Source organism: Gopherus evgoodei, chromosome 2 (genome assembly GCF_007399415.2).
Source record: "Gopherus evgoodei ecotype Sinaloan lineage chromosome 2, rGopEvg1_v1.p, whole genome shotgun sequence".
NCBI lineage: Eukaryota > Metazoa > Chordata > Testudines > Testudinidae > Gopherus > Gopherus evgoodei.
Window position 1 is genome coordinate 59,091,702 of NC_044323.1, and position 18,697 is coordinate 59,110,398.

Genomic DNA, 18,697 nt, shown 5'->3' on the forward strand with positions numbered 1-18,697 from the left:
TTTGAGGACTTATTGGCAACAGAGGTCAGACAGAGCTGCGTGGCAGATGATCAAGAATGTAAAACAGCCACCCAGAAGGGGGAGAGGCAGACAGAGAAATTACATTAATGAAGATGGTTAAGTATTGAGCATGGCTGTTCATGACAGAGATGTGGTGGTAGAGCAATATGGCCACTCAAGAGACAGAGAAGTGAGTTCTGTTGATGACCAGAGTACAGCACACAGGTACCTGGAAAGAGAGGGTTCCTCTCACTAGCGAGCCAAAGATCTATTACTGAACCATTAAAATTAATGAATATAGGGGCTGGGTCTCTTGTTGCTGACACTAGTGTAAATCAGGAGTACTGGTCTTGCAGTTGGTAGTGTGTTGAAATCAGAATCTGGCCCAACAGCTCTTGTGCTGCTTTTTTTTACATCTGAAAATGATGCCGGCTGATTACAGCACATGCTGGTGCTAGCTAGCCTGGTTATTCGCATAACTTGCAAGAAGAACTGAGAGAGCGAAAGCTTGCTTCTTTTGTCACCTTCCTCATGCGCACCAACCCAAAATGGTGATGAGGCATAGGGCAAGCGCTCATAACCTTAGAGCAAAGATGTCCAAATGTTCTTTAGCTGAAGGCCTCATTATAAATTTGCCAAAAACATAGAGGCTTTCAGACATAAAATGGAGTATCTGTATCTATCATCCACTTCTCCCCCTCCCTCCAATGTGAACTTTTTAAATATAAATTTTAAATTTATTGGCAGACACAAGGCCTGATGTGGATGCTGGGAAACTACAGTGTCTCCAATACTTATAAGTATAAACCACCATATAAACCACAGCATCTGTGTGGCAATTGCTGATATTTTCTTTAGTAATGGAATTATCGAAAATTGGTATCACTCACATCAAAGCAGAATTCTAGACATTTTATGATCCCATTGGAATCTGCTTGGGTTTTGCCCCAGCATTTTATTATATATCCAAATGTATCTCCCCCTTTAATCTACTTTAAAAACTTTCCTTTACAAATATTATGATTTATTTTGATTAAATGAAGCCAGGTCACATTTTAGGCTGCAGAGGTTTTCTGTAATCTGTTGGTATATCAACAAAACTTAATAAACACTCCAATACATTAGTAGGTGGATTACTCAGATAATTAAAAGTAATCATATCTTTACAGTAACTGCAGAAGTCATTAGTGAAACCGACCCAGTATGTCCAGAAGATAGCTGTCTACCATGATAGTATTGAGAGTTGCATTTCAAATCAGTCCCATCACCAGAAGGCTCAGCAAGTGAGAGAGAAATCTGTGAAAATCTTGTCAGAGAAAAGAGAGGCTGTTTGCCACAATTTTGCGCTGACAGAGAAACACCTGATTATGATGAAAAGGAGAATTGTGATAAGGAAGAAGCATCATGAAGTTTTAAAATCCCATTAATGGTAGAGATGTCTTTTATCCCGGTGAGACCTTTACACAGTTGAGAAATGCTGAAGGGTCCAAGAGGGGGAATATTCTGTAAAGGCTTTCAATAACCTTTTGACAATGCCCCTCACAAGAGGCTGTTAAAAAAAATGAAGTAGCCTGGAGGTCAGAGGTAAAGTTGTGTCATGGATTAGAAACTGGTTCAGAGACAGAATACTAAGAGTAAGAATAAATGATCAGGTTTTAACCTGCAAAGAATTTTACCAGTGGGACGCCATGATGTTTAATACTAGGCATTAATAAGTACTATAATATGGCGAAGGAGTGAGCAGATGACACACACTGGAAAAGAATGTGAGGAACTCCAGAGGGACTTAACTTCAGAGAGGAGGTTCACTTTAGAGAACATTATCCTTTATGGGTTGGGTTTGCACCTTCCTCTAAAGCCTTTGCTTCTGGCCACTGTTGGAGATAGGACAGTGGAGTAGATGGGCGTGAGCATGGACATGTCAGCTGCCATGTCATGGAGCTCATATTTCAAAAATATGTGGCTTTAATAGACGTTAAAGCAAAACACAGCCCCTTTTATTAACTGCCTGTTCCAAGCACTAGCCATGTGTTGTCCTGTTGGGTTTCAGTAGGCCTAATAGCAGATAGAAAACTGAGGGCTCTCTGGATGGTACATCCTGACACCGTTGCAGGAGAGGGGCAAGATGGTTTTATGCTGAAAATAATCGTCGTTCTGACACCACACTGTGCTTTAGAAAAGTGGCTATTTTCCTGGCAATGCCTGCTGTGTTTTGTAGTAGACAATGAGAAATCAGAGTCATAATAGCAGGAACAAGCTGCCAATAAAGCATGCTAATTGGTGATATTCCGTCAGCAAGGGCTTTCACAATATTGGATCAGATTAACTCTCAGGAAGCTGGGAGGTGTAGGTTTTCTGGCAGCTAAAATTTGCCCACTGAAGTGTGCCAACACTACAGAGCAGCTATTCCTTCTGGTCAAGAAGCGTAGCCAGCTAGCATATCCCCAGAACAGGGCAGTGTTTGCTGGAGAGGTGGTGAAATCAAAGCAATATGCTGATTCAGAACATTGCTTTGATAGACTTGGTATGACAGGGCACCTACAAAGCCTGGCTGCGCTTTTAAAACTGCTCTTACCTGACTTCCATGGGAGCACAGCGGGCATGATGCACTCCTGATTTCACCATTCTGTGTAGACACATTCATTGCCAGCTTCCAGCAGGATGGTTGATGATGAAGCAATTCCTCTGGAAGAGGAGCTTATAGTTTTCTTATTTTTATAGAAAAATTATTTCATTGATTTTTATTTTTATTTTACAAAACATTCAGGGACGATTAATTTTTTTGTAGCATTGCTCTCTACTTGAAGTCAGTGGAATATTTTCACTGCAATATGTGTTTTGTCAAAAGGTGTTTATAGCTATAAAACTTTCATTTGGAAGGCTTGTGGGGCTCAGAGAGAAGGGTGGAGAAAGAATAACCCGTTGCTTAGGCCATTCACCTAAGCTGTGAGAGATCAAGTTGCAAGTCTCCACTCTGTCTGATTTTGATGTGATCTGGGATGAAGAGCTCTGCTCTGAATCAGGCAGAGCAGGAACTTAAATGTGGGTCTCACACAGCAGTGATCTAGACCCCCAGTTATAGAGTGACATACCCCTCCTTCAGGAAAAGGTTTTATTTTTATTCTAATGCAGAACAAAAGAATTGGAAACCTCAAAAGTTGCTGTGAAACGGAATTGTTGTCCTCTAGTCAGCCGGAGAAGCTAGTCCCTCAGGGACTGTACCTGACTCATCCAGCAGGTCCTCTTCCGTACTATTATTTATCAGTTTGACACTTGAAGTAGCATGTACAGGAAAGATTGTGTGGAGCACATGTATGCTGATAGGAGCCAGACTGTGCAGATAAGCTCTTTAGAAAGAGATAAAGTATTGGTACCCAGTCAGACACCATGCAGGTATTGGGAGACTGCCCTGTTCCCCTCTGTCTTACTTTGTATTATATGCACACCCTCTTGCCTAACTGTAACGTGACCTAAACTGAGTGTGATAATCCTTATGAAGGAATACTGTGTTCACCTGCTTTATATCAGATGTATTGTGCAGTTCTCTTCTTTAACTTATAAAAAAATCAGAGCCTCACGTCACGGAAATGATGGCTGAACAAGGTATTTGAAATTATAGGTCAGGAACAATAAAGGTCTTGTTAGGATTACACGTAATCTTTGCTATTAAATTAAGATTCTGTTTGTGGAAAATAATGGCTCAGGTTTGAGTGAACACAAGAGAAATACAAGATGAATGGTCCACGTGTTTTAAAATGCCTCATTTTTGTTGTTGTTGAAACTAACTATTAATGGGCCTTATGTTTCCAGAGTGCTTTAGGCCTGACATTTAAAAAAATGTTTTGGTGCCCAACATGAAATACATTAATAGGGCCTGACTTTCAGAAAGCATATGCTCATCTTATATACTTAGCTTCTAGCTGATAATTAATATTATAAAATGAAGATTGTGATCTAGAACCCAATTTACAAGATCAAAAGATCAAGCTCTTCATATATCTGCTTAAAACATGATTTTTAGTCTCTTTAGTCTTTCATTCAGAGTAGATTTATTATTAAATGATTATAACCTCTGCTCTTTATAACGTAAGACAGGAGGTATGGATAACTGGCCTTAAAATCAGTGCTTAAATCTGCTCATACATAATAAATGCAAAAATTCTTGAAGCACATATCTACTAGATGTTGTATACAGATTATAGTGTCTTCTTGCAAATGCCTGTGGCAAAATCAGTTTAAGCATCAGTGCTGTTCATGTGGATATATTAAACATTATTTTTGCTGATACGGGGCTTTAATTTTTATTTATTATGTATTTATTTTGGAAGGGAATGTAAAAGGTTAATGCATTTCTGAAATGTTATGCGGTTATTTATTTGATAGCATCCAAAATTGCACTAGATACTTCACAGGTAAATGATACGTGATTCCTGTCCTGATGAACTTAAAAATCTAACTATCAGAGGACACAAGTGAGAGCTGTAAACAGTGGAGGCAGAGGAATAAGGAAGGCAGGCAAGAAATTTGCAACAATAAAATCATAGGAGTATTCAGTTTAGTTGTGCTAACAATCTGATAATTTAATAATATGGGCCAGATTCTTGTGTCTGGCCCATACAAGTACACTATTTTTAAAGGGGATTTCTCTATCCCATCTCTAGCTGAGAAAAAGAGGAAAGATTCTCATCCAGCCATTGGACATAGTCTAAATTTTAATATTGACCCAATCCTGCTCTATAATCCCATACATATTATTATTTAATTCCACTAAATTCCTAACCAAACTATCCCTTTATACATAAATTTCCCTGCACCCTCCAGGATCCAGTCCTCCCTTCTCCCTCATAGAGCAAATCCTAACTGTGTTAGTCTTACAATGGGTGTTCTTGTTTTGCTGTATTTTTTTTACAAATTTAAGTAGTTATGATACAATGTCAACTAAGAATGTGCAGCCATTCCTGTACAGTTTTATTAATTCATTATTACATTAAGAATCTGTGAACTTACAGAACCTCTTATTTCAATTTCTCTTTCCTCAAAGACCTTGGTCTTAGTATCTCCAGTCATGCATTACATGCATGCATGACAAAAGGACAATCAGAGAACTCAGCCTCTAGAGTTCTGGTTTTGCCACTGTTGCTCTCCAGCAGGGTGAGAAGCACTTGAGTGAAGAGTTCCTGAGCTCTAGCAAGGTCCTTCCCTTTTGGTCTTCCTGCCTTCAGTTCTGGTGGTGCCTCTGACACTGTTGCTCCCTAGTGAGAGATCTTGGGGGAACTAAAGAATTCCTAGGACCTTCATGGATTATCCCTGTCCATCCTGAATCCCTACAGAGCTACTGCAGCTGCTGTTCTATGCAGGGGTGCGGGGGATATGGTGGGCTCCTGGGTCACAAGGCAAAGCCCAATGTCATCCTTGCACTTGAAAATACAACCTGCAATGGTTGTTTGCTTATGCTGGTTATTAGAGGGGAAAGAGGTGTCTTGCACTGATTTCCTTTACTACTTAAATGTCTGCTACATGTCATGACCTTTGAGACACTAGCGCTTCTGTTGCTTTTGCCTTGCAGAAAGAAGCTGGCACCTAACCAGAAGTTTCTGTGTTTTCCTTCCTATAGAGTTTTTTCTGCAATTGCTTATGGCTCTATGGCACTTGGCGAGACGTTAACCTTTGCACCTGAATATGCCAAAGCCAAATCAGGGGCTGCACACTTGTTTGCTCTGTTTGAAAGGACACCAGCCATTGATAGCTACAGCCAAGAAGGAGAAAAACCAGTGAGTGCAACTTCTGTTCTAAACGTACTCCATGTGTCCTTGTTGCTAGCAATTATCTCACCTCATTGAAACTTCTGCTTAGAATAAACAAAAAAGAGAGGTTGGAAGGGTGGGTATTTTGGACTATCGTGGAGTGACAAGCCTTTTATCCATTCATCTCAATGCTGTTGTTTATATTACAGCTATGCTCAAAATGTACTAACACTTAATAATAAGTAACCTATTAGTGAATGATTAGATCCCTTCTAAGTTGTACATTGTAGCAAATATATGAAACCTTGTGCTCCTAATACTGTCATCCTCGTTTTCTTCTTCATCATCCTCTTTTGTGGTCTACAGCCACCTATCCAGTCATGTCCTGGATTTAGGCTCTGATCCTGCAACATGTTCTACACAGGCAGACCCGTACACTGCAGCCACCCATAAAGGGGAATTGGCCTCCTGTGCTGAGCAAGTTGCAGTAGCAGGGCCCTCTGCTGTAAATTTTTGGGGACAGGGACTGGCTTTTATCTTATGTTTGTACAATGTCCAGTATAACAGGGCCCCTGATCCTAATGGTGGCATCTGGTTGCTACTGTGATAGTAAAGATGAAATCCTTGACACACACAAAGGTCACAATCTAAAAAGACAAGAATCAGAACAAGAATGACCTAGTCAAGGTGGGTTGTTCATCAGACACTGAGCCCCTTCCTCATTCTTTTGTTCTGGAGGTGCCCATCGAACAGGTGACATTAGATTAAATAATTTTTGTGTTTGAAGATGGATGGGTATTACTCTGCTTTGGTATAACTTCAGTGGGAGAACCCTCTGCAGACAGTGACAGAATCGGACTGTGAATGAGCCCTGTGTTTTAAATCACAAGTCTTACAGAACCCTTTGGGGGTGGGCATATGTCTATGTTGCGTTAAGCAATTTAAAACCAGCTAAGTCCTGAAAGAACATAGCACATTACCATATACCAAGACAGAATCAGCTGCTACCATTGTCTTCCATGCTAAGACTGAGCAGCTTCTTTTCCTGGAAATGTAAGCATGGAGCCCAAGACCTAAAATTAAAGATTGATTATAGTAGAATAAAATTTGAAGAACAGTTAATAAGTGTTATTCAGAACAGTTAGTCACCATCACACCCACACCGGCATTGTCAGGACAGTTTAGAAATCTTTTGGTGAAAATAATAGAACAGGGCATCTGAGTACAACCAGGACATTTCTGGAATATGTATGTAATAAATATTTAACTTGACTTATGTGTTTTTAAGGCAAATGTTTAAAGAAGTCTTCTGTTTAAGTTTTAGAACACATGTGACATGAAAGCCTTGCCCATCTCTTCTCACAGGCTACATTCAGAGGAGGTTTAGAGTTCCGTGAAGTGTCTTTCACTTATTCATCTCGCCCAGATGTTCCCATCCTGCAAGGCTTGTCTCTTCAGATTGAAAGAGGACAAACCGTGGCGTTTGTTGGCAGCAGTGGATGTGGGAAAAGCACTTCTGTTCAGCTTTTACAGAGATTCTATGACCCTCTCACAGGGCAAGTGGTAAGATTAAATTTTGATAATATCTGCACTGGTGATTTTATTGTCATTTTTCTAACCACATGTTCCTATTTATCTTTACTGCTATTTTAAAAGCCCCAGTGACCAAGCTGCAGTGAACTGAGGCCAGCCGGGATGCCTGATCTTATATTGATTCAGTGACTACTGAGCACAGCATGTCATGCAGGTTTTGTGGTCATTAGATCAAATTCTACCATATTGTACCAATTATAGCTGGAGTGAGTAAGCAGATTAGAAATGTTGGTTTATTGTGTCTTCCACTGGGCTTTTTCATTGTCAGTATCCCACATAACATCTCTTTTCCAGAACTAGGATCACAAACATCAACTGTAAATTAAAAAAAATAACATCTCACAGTTTTTAGTCATTGGAAAAACTGTGTCATTTTATCACTGACCTAAAGGAAATGTTACTTTGGAAATTGTAAATTTAATCTCATGGAGAATGACTGACTATTGACCAAGAAGAATCTTCTTTTGAGTTGCTAATAAACCGGCATCAGAAAAAAATGTTTCTTATAGTGCTACTCCACTTAAGAGATTGGCAGTACAAATCAGCTGATCCAGGCCTGATACACTGGCAAGATCCCCAAACTTTGTGACTACACCCTTTTGGAAACACACAGGTGGAAAACACATGGCTCTCAAATTCATTACACAACCCCAGTCCACTTGCATTTAGTTGGAGTAATCAACCTTTACAGTTAATTTGTGCTATGTTTATCCTTAAAACTTGCCTACACCAGAAATCTGCAGCAGTTTAACATAAATTAGTTTTTTAATCGATATAGTTAAGCTGATGCAACCACCTGCACTGACTTTTATTTCATTTTAAGATTGGCTTATTGTGGTTTAGCTTTAACCTGTTCCCAATGGATTTGAGCAAACTCCCACAGTCTCCCCTCTAACCCAGCTACGCGGTGCACCATGAGAGATACAATATAGCCAGGGAGCTGGCCCAAAGGGGACATGAGGCACAAAGCTACAACTCCCATGTGGCACTGCTGCACATTAGGACGATGCAGGTTAATGTCAAACTAAGTCAAAACAAAACATTGTAACACTTTCAAATGAAAATTTTTCAGAGCTTTTCATTTCATGATAAAAAATTGATATTTTGACTTTTCATTCTGATTTTGGGATGAAAACAAACAAAATATTGGAATTTCCCACAAGATGGAAATTTCAGTTTTTGCTCGGCTCTCCTCAGAACCAACGCTGTAAAAACCAATGACATAATCAACACACTTATTAAAATCAAGATATAGGAGCTCGATACTGAACGAGTCAGCTGACATCAGGAGATTGCTGGTGCTGTGATGTCTTCTCCCTATTGCTGTGTCTGGAGGGGTTTCCAGAGGGGTTCAATATTCATTGCTATTAATTCTTGATAGTTCCTTGAGAGTTCTTGCTATGATAATGATCAGAATTGTAATGTTTGTGAATAAAGTCTGATTGAAATACCAGACACCCAATCTTGACATTTGTTGCTGTTGGCAGCTCTTTGATGGCATCAATGCAAAACATTTGAATATCCAGTGGCTACGCTCTCAAATAGGAATAGTCTCCCAAGAGCCAGTGCTTTTTGACTGCAGCATAGCTGAGAATATTGCCTATGGGGATAACAGTCGGAATGTACCATTGGATGAGATACAAGAAGTAGCAAAAGCAGCAAATATTCATTCTTTTATAGAAGAACTTCCCGAGGTAATCAAGTAACTCAAGTCTTAGAATATATCAAATATCAAGGTACTGGAAGGTCTGATGATTTTGATATTGCAGCACTATTATCCATATGTGGTTTTCAACATTATTGAAATAGGAATGCTTGATTTAATGTTCAAATACTACTTTGGTTTTTAAGTGAGATATACTATTCCCTGGGATTGTCCCCATCACCAGAAAAGTCAATAGCTGAGGCACAGTAAGTGCTCAAGACCAGTAACAAGGGAGGTTATGTCTCTGCATTGCTCCCAACCCCATACCATGGTCTGAGCCACAATGGGAAATCCACTAATACTCCAGAATAGATTTTCTACTCCTGCATCACAAAATTTAGTGGAGGGGCGGTGGGTGAAAGGAAAACTGTAGATTTATTTTTAATTCCACCTACAGTTGCAATGTAATGTAAACAATTAACCTCTTCCTTCATCAACTGTACGTTTTTATAACAGAAATACAACACCCGGGTTGGAGATAAAGGAACACAGCTCTCGGGTGGCCAGAAACAACGAATAGCTATTGCAAGGGCTCTTCTCCGGCAACCAAAAATTTTGTTGTTAGATGAGGCCACTTCTGCTCTTGATAATGAGAGTGAAAAGGTAACTTGCCTATATTTAATAATAATGTACAGGAATGTGTATCGATGGGCTGGAGGCAGTCATATGGAAACCAATAATAGTACTAAGGAAAGGACAAGCATCCCATTTATTTTCCTGGAGCGTTTAGTTTGAAGCTTGGAGTGGGGTGGGTCATGCAGTATCAGACTTGGCCAGGTTTCTGATGGCTAAGTAGGGTTCACAGCATCCATCATCCCCTCTAGGGTATTTTCCTTTTCTTTTCATAACAGTGTTAGTTGCTGTGATGCTGAACTGCACGTGAAGGGGGTGCAAGCACTAGAAGCGAGTTCTGTGTGTGTTTTATTTTGGAAATAATCTCCTAATGGCAGCGGGGGGATCATTTGTCTTCTGTTTTTTTAACAGTTGAGTTTAGCTACGCTACATTTTTTTTTCCCACTATCAGACTCTGCTTTATTGCTATTTTGTGCTCCCACCTTTGGCTAACTTCTAACCTAGCTGCTGCAGTCATGCAGTGCTCTCTATCTTGCTAATTCAGATCATTTCACATTTGTCTCCACTCTTCCCCTCCCCCACACCCCCACTCTAGTATCTTCCTTGAAGGAAGAGAATTGCAGCTGTGTTTGTACAGGCAGTGCAGTGCCTAAGATTATTTTATGAACTAATGAGATTACTTGCTCAGGAATGTTTTAAGACTACTGTAGACCTTGCCGAAGCCTGCTCACTACCACTTAATACAGCATTTCACTGCTTAAGGTCACATCATGCTCTTCCGTAATTTAGCTGGACATACCTGCTGCCTGTTGATATTACATATATTCGAATAAGTGTTATAGCAGAATAACAGTAAAAATAAGACGATACATTCTGAATCAGTAACCAGTTGAACTTGCATTATTTCGCTTATTTGAACTGAGATGAACAGTAGTTCTCTAAATGAACTTAAAAGTAGTGACTGATGATATGACTGGCTCTGTGGATATGGGGAAAGTGGTGGATGTGATATATCTTGACTTTAGCAAAGCTTTTGATACAGTCTCCCACAGTATTCTTGCCAGCAAGTTAAAAAAGTATGGGTTGGATGAATGAACTATAAAATGGATAAAAAGCTGACTAGATTGTTGGGCTCAACGGGTGGTGATCAACGGCTTGATGTCTAGTTGGCAGCCAGTATCAAGCGGAGTGCCCCAGGGGTCAGTCATGGGGCCGCTTTTGTTCAACATCTTTATTAATGATCTGGATGATGGGATTAATTGCATCTTCAGCAAGTTCACCGATGACATTAAGCTGTTGGGAGAGGTAAATACGCTAGAGGGTAGGGATAGGGTCCACAGTGACCTAGAAAAATTGGAAGATTGGGCCAAAAAAAATCTGTTGAGGTTCAACAAGGACAAGTGCAGAGTCCTGCACTTAGGAAGGAAGAATCCCATGCACCATGACAGTCTGGGGACCAACTGGCTAAACAGAAGTTCTGCAGAAAAGGACCTCGGGATTATAGTGGACGATAAGCTGAATATGAGTTAGCAGTGTACCTTTGTTGCCAAGAAGGCCAACGGCATACTGGGCCGTATTAGTAGGAGCATTGCCAGTAGATTGAAGGAAGTGATTATTCCTCTCTATTTGGCACTGGTGAGGCCACACCTGTAGTATTGCGTCCAGTTTTGGACACCCTACTACAGAAGGGATGTGGTCAACTTGGAGAGAGTCCAGCAGAGGGCAGCAAAAATGATTAGGGGGCTGGAGCACGTGACTTACGAGAAGAGGCTGAGGGAACTGGGATTATTTAGTCTGGAGAAGAGAAGAGTGAGTGGGGATTTGATAGCAGTCTTCAACTACCTGAAAGCGGGGGGGGGAGGGGGTGCAAAGAGGATGGAGCTCAGCTGTTCTCAGTGGTGGCAGATGACAGAACAAGAAGCAATGGTCTCAAGTTGCAGTCGGGGAGGTCTAGGTTGGATATCAGGAAACACTATTTCACTAGGAGGGTGGAATGGGTTACCTAGGGAGGTGGTGGAATCTCCATCTGTAGAGGTTCTTAAGGCCCTGTCAAGGTATTATTCCCACTTTGAACTTTAGCATCCAGAAAGTGGGGACCTGCATGTACCCCTCTAAACTTAATTCCTAGCTTAGATCTGATAGCACTGCCACCAACCAGAAATTGCGGTGTCTGGTACACTCCCTGTCCCCCCAAAACTTTCCCTGGGGAGCCCAAGACTCAAACCCCTTGGGTCTTAAAACAAAGAGGAATAAACCATTCCCCCTCCTTTCCCCCTCTCAGATTTTCCCCTCCCTGGGTTACCCTGAGAGATCACTGTGATTCAACTCCTTGAATCTTAAAACAGAGAGGAATTAACCTTCCCCCCCCCTTCCTTTTCCCCCACCAATCCCTTATGAGTCCAGACCCAATTCCCCTGGGTCTTGCACAAGAAAAAAAAAATCAGATTCTTAAAAAAAAGAAAGCTTTAATAAAAGAAAGAAAAAGTAAAAACTACCTCTGTAAAACCAGGGTGGAAAATGTTTACAGGGCTTCAGCTTTACATAAACTAGAGGGACTCCTTCCCCACTAGCCTAAGTACAAGTTACAGCAAACAGAGGTAAAATATCCTTCCAGCAAAATACATATTTGCAAATAAAGAAAACAAACATAAATCTAATCCGCCATTTCTAGCTAATACTTACTATTTTGAACATGAAAAACTGTTTCAGAAAGATTGGAGAAACCTGGTTGCACGTCTGGCCTTTCTTAGCCCCACGAGAGAACAAAGAACAAAACAAACAGCACAAAACAAAGACTTCCCTCCACCAAGATTTGAAAGTATCTTGTCCCCCAATTGGTCCTTTGGTCAGGTGTCAGCCAGGTTCACTGAGCTTGTTAACCCTTTACAGGTAAAAGAGACATTAACCCTTAACTATCTGTTTATGACAGGCCCAGCTTGACAAAACCCTGGCTGGGATAATTTAGTTGGGGATGGTCCTGCTTTGAGCAGGGGATTGGACTGATGACCTCCTGAGGTCCCTTCCAACCCTAATCTTCTATGATTCTATGATTACAGTGGTGTGAGATAAAAACATTGGAAATCCAACAGAATCCTGTGAGATCCTTCAGAACAGCATGGGATTTCATGGATTTTCCCTAGATCTTGGCACAGCCACAGCAGATCACTACGAAAAGGCCAGATGTTTGTAACTGACTCTGACTGAGTAGCACCTTACTCCACAAGTAGCCTCATTGAAATTAGTGGGTGACAGTGTATGGCCCTAAGTGCCTAAATGGCCAAATAGGAAAGAAAATTGTTAAAATCTTCCAATTTTGGACAGACACCAGTCTCCCTATACTGATTTTGTAGCACGATCCACATGTGTTTTGCCAAACCCCTGTCTATACCACAAATTTAACCATGTTGGAACACCATTGAGAATCTGTGCTTACTTGTCTGGACGGTGGCAGGGTGGAGGAGAAATATATGTATTCTTAGGTTAGGAAGCTATGTTTTATCCTGCGCATTTAACAAGGTTAAAGTATGGTCCCTAATATGTTTTGTTTTTTCCTGCCCTCAAAAGCAAGACAAAAATACATTGTACTACAGTTGCACTACAAAACTGCTTGACAAGTATGACTATATCCACACTATAAAGCCTCTGCCAGCATAGCGCCCTCATCTAGGCACAGTGTACACTGACAGGAGTTTTTCTGGTGAAGGAATACCCTGTCCCCAAGTTAGCTATGCTGACAGAAGCCCTCTTCTGTCTGCCTAGCTGTGTCTACACTTGAAGTTTTGTCAGCAGAGCTATGGCTGTAGCGGGTGGTTTTTTTCACACTTTTAACTGACATAGCTATGCTGATATAGGTTTTACACCAAGTCTATGTTTTAAACATGGCTTTGTATGTGCAAGTACGGCCTAAACTTTTGTGCCACAGGTGGAAGACTGTGTATATACTTAACCTCTTCCCAAGAGAAATATTTATTTTAGCTTACTGAAATGTCCAGGCTTGTCTTTCGTCATGTAGACCAGCCTATAGGGCTGTGGGCACAGTAGGCAAATTCAAAGCTGGAATTCCCTACTGTGGCCGTAATTGTTGAAATGTAACACAGAGACACTGCAGCCTTCGTACTACTCTTTCATCCTATTCAGATCAGACTTGGCTAAAATTGATTTAAAATGCCTGTGACCTACTGGTGGGAGTGTGCTGTTGGTCAATTACAGATCCAAATTTTGCCAGTGTAAGGGCAACAGTTCTGAGAAGGTGTTAAAACCAAGTCCATAATGTCTTCTGTATTTTTCCCTAGGTGGTGCAACAGGCCCTTGACCAGGCACGGAAAGGAAGGACTTGTATTGTGATTGCTCACAGGCTGTCCACAGTACAGAATGCAGATGTCATTGTTGTTATTAACAATGGAAAAGTAATAGAACAAGGAACTCATCAGCAACTAATGGCAAAGCATGAAGCCTATTTTAATTTAGTAAACACAGCTCTAAAAGAAGGATAGCCCCTGAGGCCTTCTTTAGAAATGAGCTGTCAGGAAAAAGAGTAGTTAGCATCCAGAGGATGTGATCTGACCTTATAGGCTTACCAGCAACTCTTCTTTGGACATGCAGATGCTCCGCAGGACCTGGAGTAGTTTAACTTGCTCAGCATTCTTGCTGTTGGAGTAGAAAGATGCCCTTTTTGGGAAAACCATGTCGGAGAGGTTTAAACTATAGACTGGGATTTAATACTGAGTCAGTGGGATCATGGGAAAACCTCTATTTCTCATGTTATCTACAGAGCATGTTTCAGTATTTCCCTCAGGAGGGGTTACTCTATTCCCTCTCCCTGCTCCATAAAATATGCAACTGGACAGGAACTCTTTTTGCTTTAGCAGATATATAGAGATGTAGATATAAAAATCTTAATTATATATCATTTGAAATCAATGTTAGAGTTCTTCTTGGTTTTTTTATAAAAGTTGGTTTAAATCATTACATGTATGCTACTTTTGAAACTAGCGATGGGCCTGACCAAGCAACCCAACATTTGTTAAAAGTTTGCATCCATATTCAGGCTTCATTACATAGCGCATCTTGAGTTTAAATTAGTTACTAATCCACTAACCCATAAATCCCAATTTAAACTGTTACAGAATCCCTGCTAGGGATTTTAACAGGCTGTATTATTTCCAGATATGCTATTGAGTTTATGGGTATTTAAGTTTTCCTTCTGCTTCTTTTATGCATTAGAAATATTGTATTGTATTATTATTTTTATTGCCATAGCACTTGGGAGCTCTAATCATGGATCAGGACCCCACTGTGCTAGGTGCTATACGTACACAGAACAAAAAAGCCATATGTGCCCGCAAGAGCTTATAATGTAAGTGTGTATATATAAGACAAGAGACAACAAATGGGTATAAAAAGACAAGGAAACAATGAAACAATATCTTCATTTCACTGGTTTTGGGGAGTCCTTAAGGCAGTGGTCCCCAACATTTATGGCACCAGACGATGAGCCACGGAGGACTGTGGCAGCGGATGAGTATCCGCCAAAATGCTGCCGACAAGCAGCAACATCAATAGGGATCGTCGCCAAAATACCACTGACAAGTAGCATCATCCAGAGGCATCACCACAAAAATGCCGCCAAAAATCTGCAGCATTTTGGTGGTGATGCCTCTGGATGAATCTGCTTGTTGGCAGCAGTTCGGCAGATGCTCATCTGCCGGCCAGTACGTGGGCGCACTCAGACACCCTGGTGGGCACCATGGCACCCACGGTTACCGTGCTGGGGACCCCTGCCTTAAGGACTATAGGACTGGCTTAGGAATATTCTCAGCTCACAACTGATGGTGGAAGGGTACTGAATCTTCCTAAAGTTTTTCTCCCAAGTGTTTGTCAAGAATTCGAGTTAAATGAGTGTGAACAAAAATCCTGTCCCTCTCCGTTTGCTCAAGTTTCCATCTCTTGTAATGTCATAATCCTACTAGCTCTCCATTCCCCAAAGGAATTCTTCAGCAATATGAAAAAATCAAGCAGTTATAATTCTCCTTTAAAAACAAGGCCTTTTCTCTTTAGCAGTCACTTTTAAGAGTGGCTCAATTTCCAAGAGACATTTTATATTTAATCAGGTTCTTATGATTCTGTTAAGGGGGTTAGGAAATTATAAACTAACGTGAAAGCTGTCAAAGGGTTACAAGTTTTTTTTTCTTTAAAATGCTAAAGGCTAAATCCTCACATTACTTGTGTATCTTTTTTCAGACAAGCCACTTAAATGTAGTGTAATCTTGACTGCAATATACAGGTTATGATATCTGGGATCCTTCCAAACTGTGTGTGCTAAGTGTGTTCCAAGTTTAGGGTAAATTTATCTCTCAAAGGTCTTAGCCCAAAGCATAACTAATTCGAATTCTGCTATGCAGAGCCTAGCATAAATCAGGCCAATCCCACTGAAAGGTTTATTTCTACCTATAGGTGAAGTGACTAAAGCAGCAGCTACAGCTTCCTCAGATATGGACAGATATACAGAATACCCTGTTAAATCACTTAACATAATGAAGTGTCCTTAATCCAGAACACTGCAGAACACAGAACAGTGCAGATATTCACATATGTAAAATATATAAAATGCAAATATTAACAATTGAAAACAATCTGGATTAAGGACACTGGAAGATTCCATTCCATAAATCCACAAATATTCAGGCAAGTTTATGAAGCATCAAATCCTACTCACATATATTTCATCCAGCATACAGGGAAATGTTATATAAGTGTTCACAGCATGAAATATGATAGTAAGACACAGCTTCTCCACACTGGCCTGCAGAGTGGACTATGGAGGGGTGTATTGCACAGCACACCAAAGAATTGCGCTCTAACTGCCCCCATGTGGCGGCTGCTGGTGCAAACTAAAAGGTACCTAATTCATGGTAACAGAGTCCTGTTTGAAAGAGATGCACTCTGAAATTCACGCCCCCATAGTCCACACTATGGCACAAAGACGTAGCCTTAGACATAGTTATTTCTGTTTCTCAAAATATCCAATCTTATCTTATGATATTTGACTAAAAAAGGCTTTTCAACCAAACAAAATGTACACACAGAAACCAGTTTTCAACATTTTTCAGGTTTTCATCAAAAACAAAAAGTCTAAATATTTGGATTAAAATTAAACAAATTTCATTTTCATCAAAAATAGTTGGGGAGGGGGGAATAATTTCCAACCAGCTCTGATTATCGGACCTTCCACCCAGAACGAGACCAAGTGTGTTCCAACCCATCAGCTTACCTGGAGTACTACATTAGAAGTTCAGCCTCTTTCATTCAGATTAACAAATCATTTTATAATGCTACTCTTGTCATTCAGTTACTCTTAATTACCATGGTTTATCTTCACAGGTTGTAAAACCAAAATGGGCCATTATGATAATCTAATCTGAACTCCTACTTAACACAGGCCATAGGACTTAATTTCTGTTTGAACTAGAGCATGTTTTCTAGACAAAAATCAATCCTGATTTTTTTTTTAATTTTCCTCACAATAATCCAGCACAACCCCTGGTAAATTGTCCCAGTGTGCTGGTTCACAACACTATTCATTGAAATTTAGTCCAGCTGCCCCTCCATCATGACAGAAGAGTGGCAGTGCCAAATCTGCCACTCTAGGGCTGGTCTACACTAAAGCTATAAATTGACCTATATTACGCTACTTCACTTATGTAAATTACGTAACTGAAGTTGATGTAATTTAGGTCGACTTGCAGCGAGCGGTGTCTACACTGTGCTATGTTGATGGGAGATGCTCTCCCGCCAGTTTACCTTCCACTTCTCAGGGAGCTGAAGTACAAATGTCGATGGGAGAGTGCTCTGCCATCGACTTAGCTTGTCTTCACCAGACCCGTTAAATCAACATTGCTGAATCAATCATAGCAGTGCTGATTAAGACAGAAGTATAGACAAGCCCTAAGTCTATGAGGACGGAGGTGACTCAATAAAGTTTTACTTAGTGCACTAGTTTGTCTTGAGATGCCTGTAATCCTCAATCTTTACAAACTGTGGCTGGAGAAAGCTTCATTGATGAATCATCACTGTTCCCTTTATTTTCATCAGTTTTAATCATAACCCAGCAACAGCCCTCACACTGGTGCATCATTCCACCCTTTTTGTTCCCATAAAAACACTTTCTTAAATTAATGCTTCATGGATAAATCCTTGTCCAGTTTAAAATTATACATTTACTAATTGGTTTAAAAATATTGCAGTATGCAAATTTTCAAAGAGACTCTGCAACACAAATTAAAACGTTAGAATTGTAATGAGAGGGACACACACAGCTTTATATTTATTTGTACAGTAGCTCTGAACTATGGAAACTCATTAATAATATTCTGCATCAGTCAAAGTGCTTACCTTATGTTATGACCCCCTCCCTGCCTCACCAGCCAGTTATTTCACCATTAAATGCCCATTTTTCTGCTTCTGCTACAAAAGTTGTCATAGTTCTTTCCACACTGCTTCACATGCATGGAGCATTCTCTGAATTAAGCCATAAAGCTGTTATCTTCTCTTCAGACAGATCCACTCCTTCTGTGACACCCACAATAAATCAGCCAATGAGTAAAGGATGAGTGGGTCAGTAGTTGGAAATACCTGATTTTATTTATTTTTAAAATCCCAACACACACACATATACTTTCAGTGATTTTGAAGCCTTAAATTGTGCAATAACTAACCTACATGGGGTTATATTTTCATTACCTCTAACCCTTCTCTGTCTTGTCATATCTCTTACTTTGTCTCATTTCACTCTCTTCAGGATGAGGGCTGTAAGTATGTAGAAAAGTGTGTTGGTGGGGTTTGGGGGGGGTTGGGGGGAGGGCTGTACAATGAGATATCTAAGGCATTACAAAATTGTAGTGTGAACAGGGAAAGGTGTATTTTACCTTGATTTAGCTAGTCAAGGTGAACCTAGGGTTCCTGTCAACCAGATAAATTGGGAAAAATTACAACTTGCCCTGTCTACACTACAGTTTTACAACGTGTTTGCTATCATGTTGTAAAAATACACCTTTTTTTCCTAATGTAGACGTGGCCTGTGTCT

General features: G+C 40.3%; 1 protein-coding gene across 2 annotated transcripts in view; it reads left to right on the top strand.

Annotated features, from left to right (window-relative positions):
- The window catches only part of LOC115645715 (ATP-binding cassette sub-family B member 5-like), a 72,054-nt gene extending 53,799 nt beyond the window's left edge, over window positions 1-18,255 (top strand). For both annotated transcript variants that reach the window (XM_030550731.1, XM_030550730.1), the window contains 5 exons: window positions 5,615-5,771; window positions 7,110-7,307; window positions 8,825-9,031; window positions 9,499-9,645; window positions 13,908-18,255. In XM_030550731.1, coding sequence (XP_030406591.1) covers window positions 5,615-5,771; window positions 7,110-7,307; window positions 8,825-9,031; window positions 9,499-9,645; window positions 13,908-14,108 — 910 coding nt within the window. In that variant the 3' untranslated portion in view covers window positions 14,109-18,255. The remainder of the gene's footprint in view (window positions 1-5,614; window positions 5,772-7,109; window positions 7,308-8,824; window positions 9,032-9,498; window positions 9,646-13,907) is intronic.
- The last annotated feature ends 442 nt before the right edge of the window (window positions 18,256-18,697 follow it).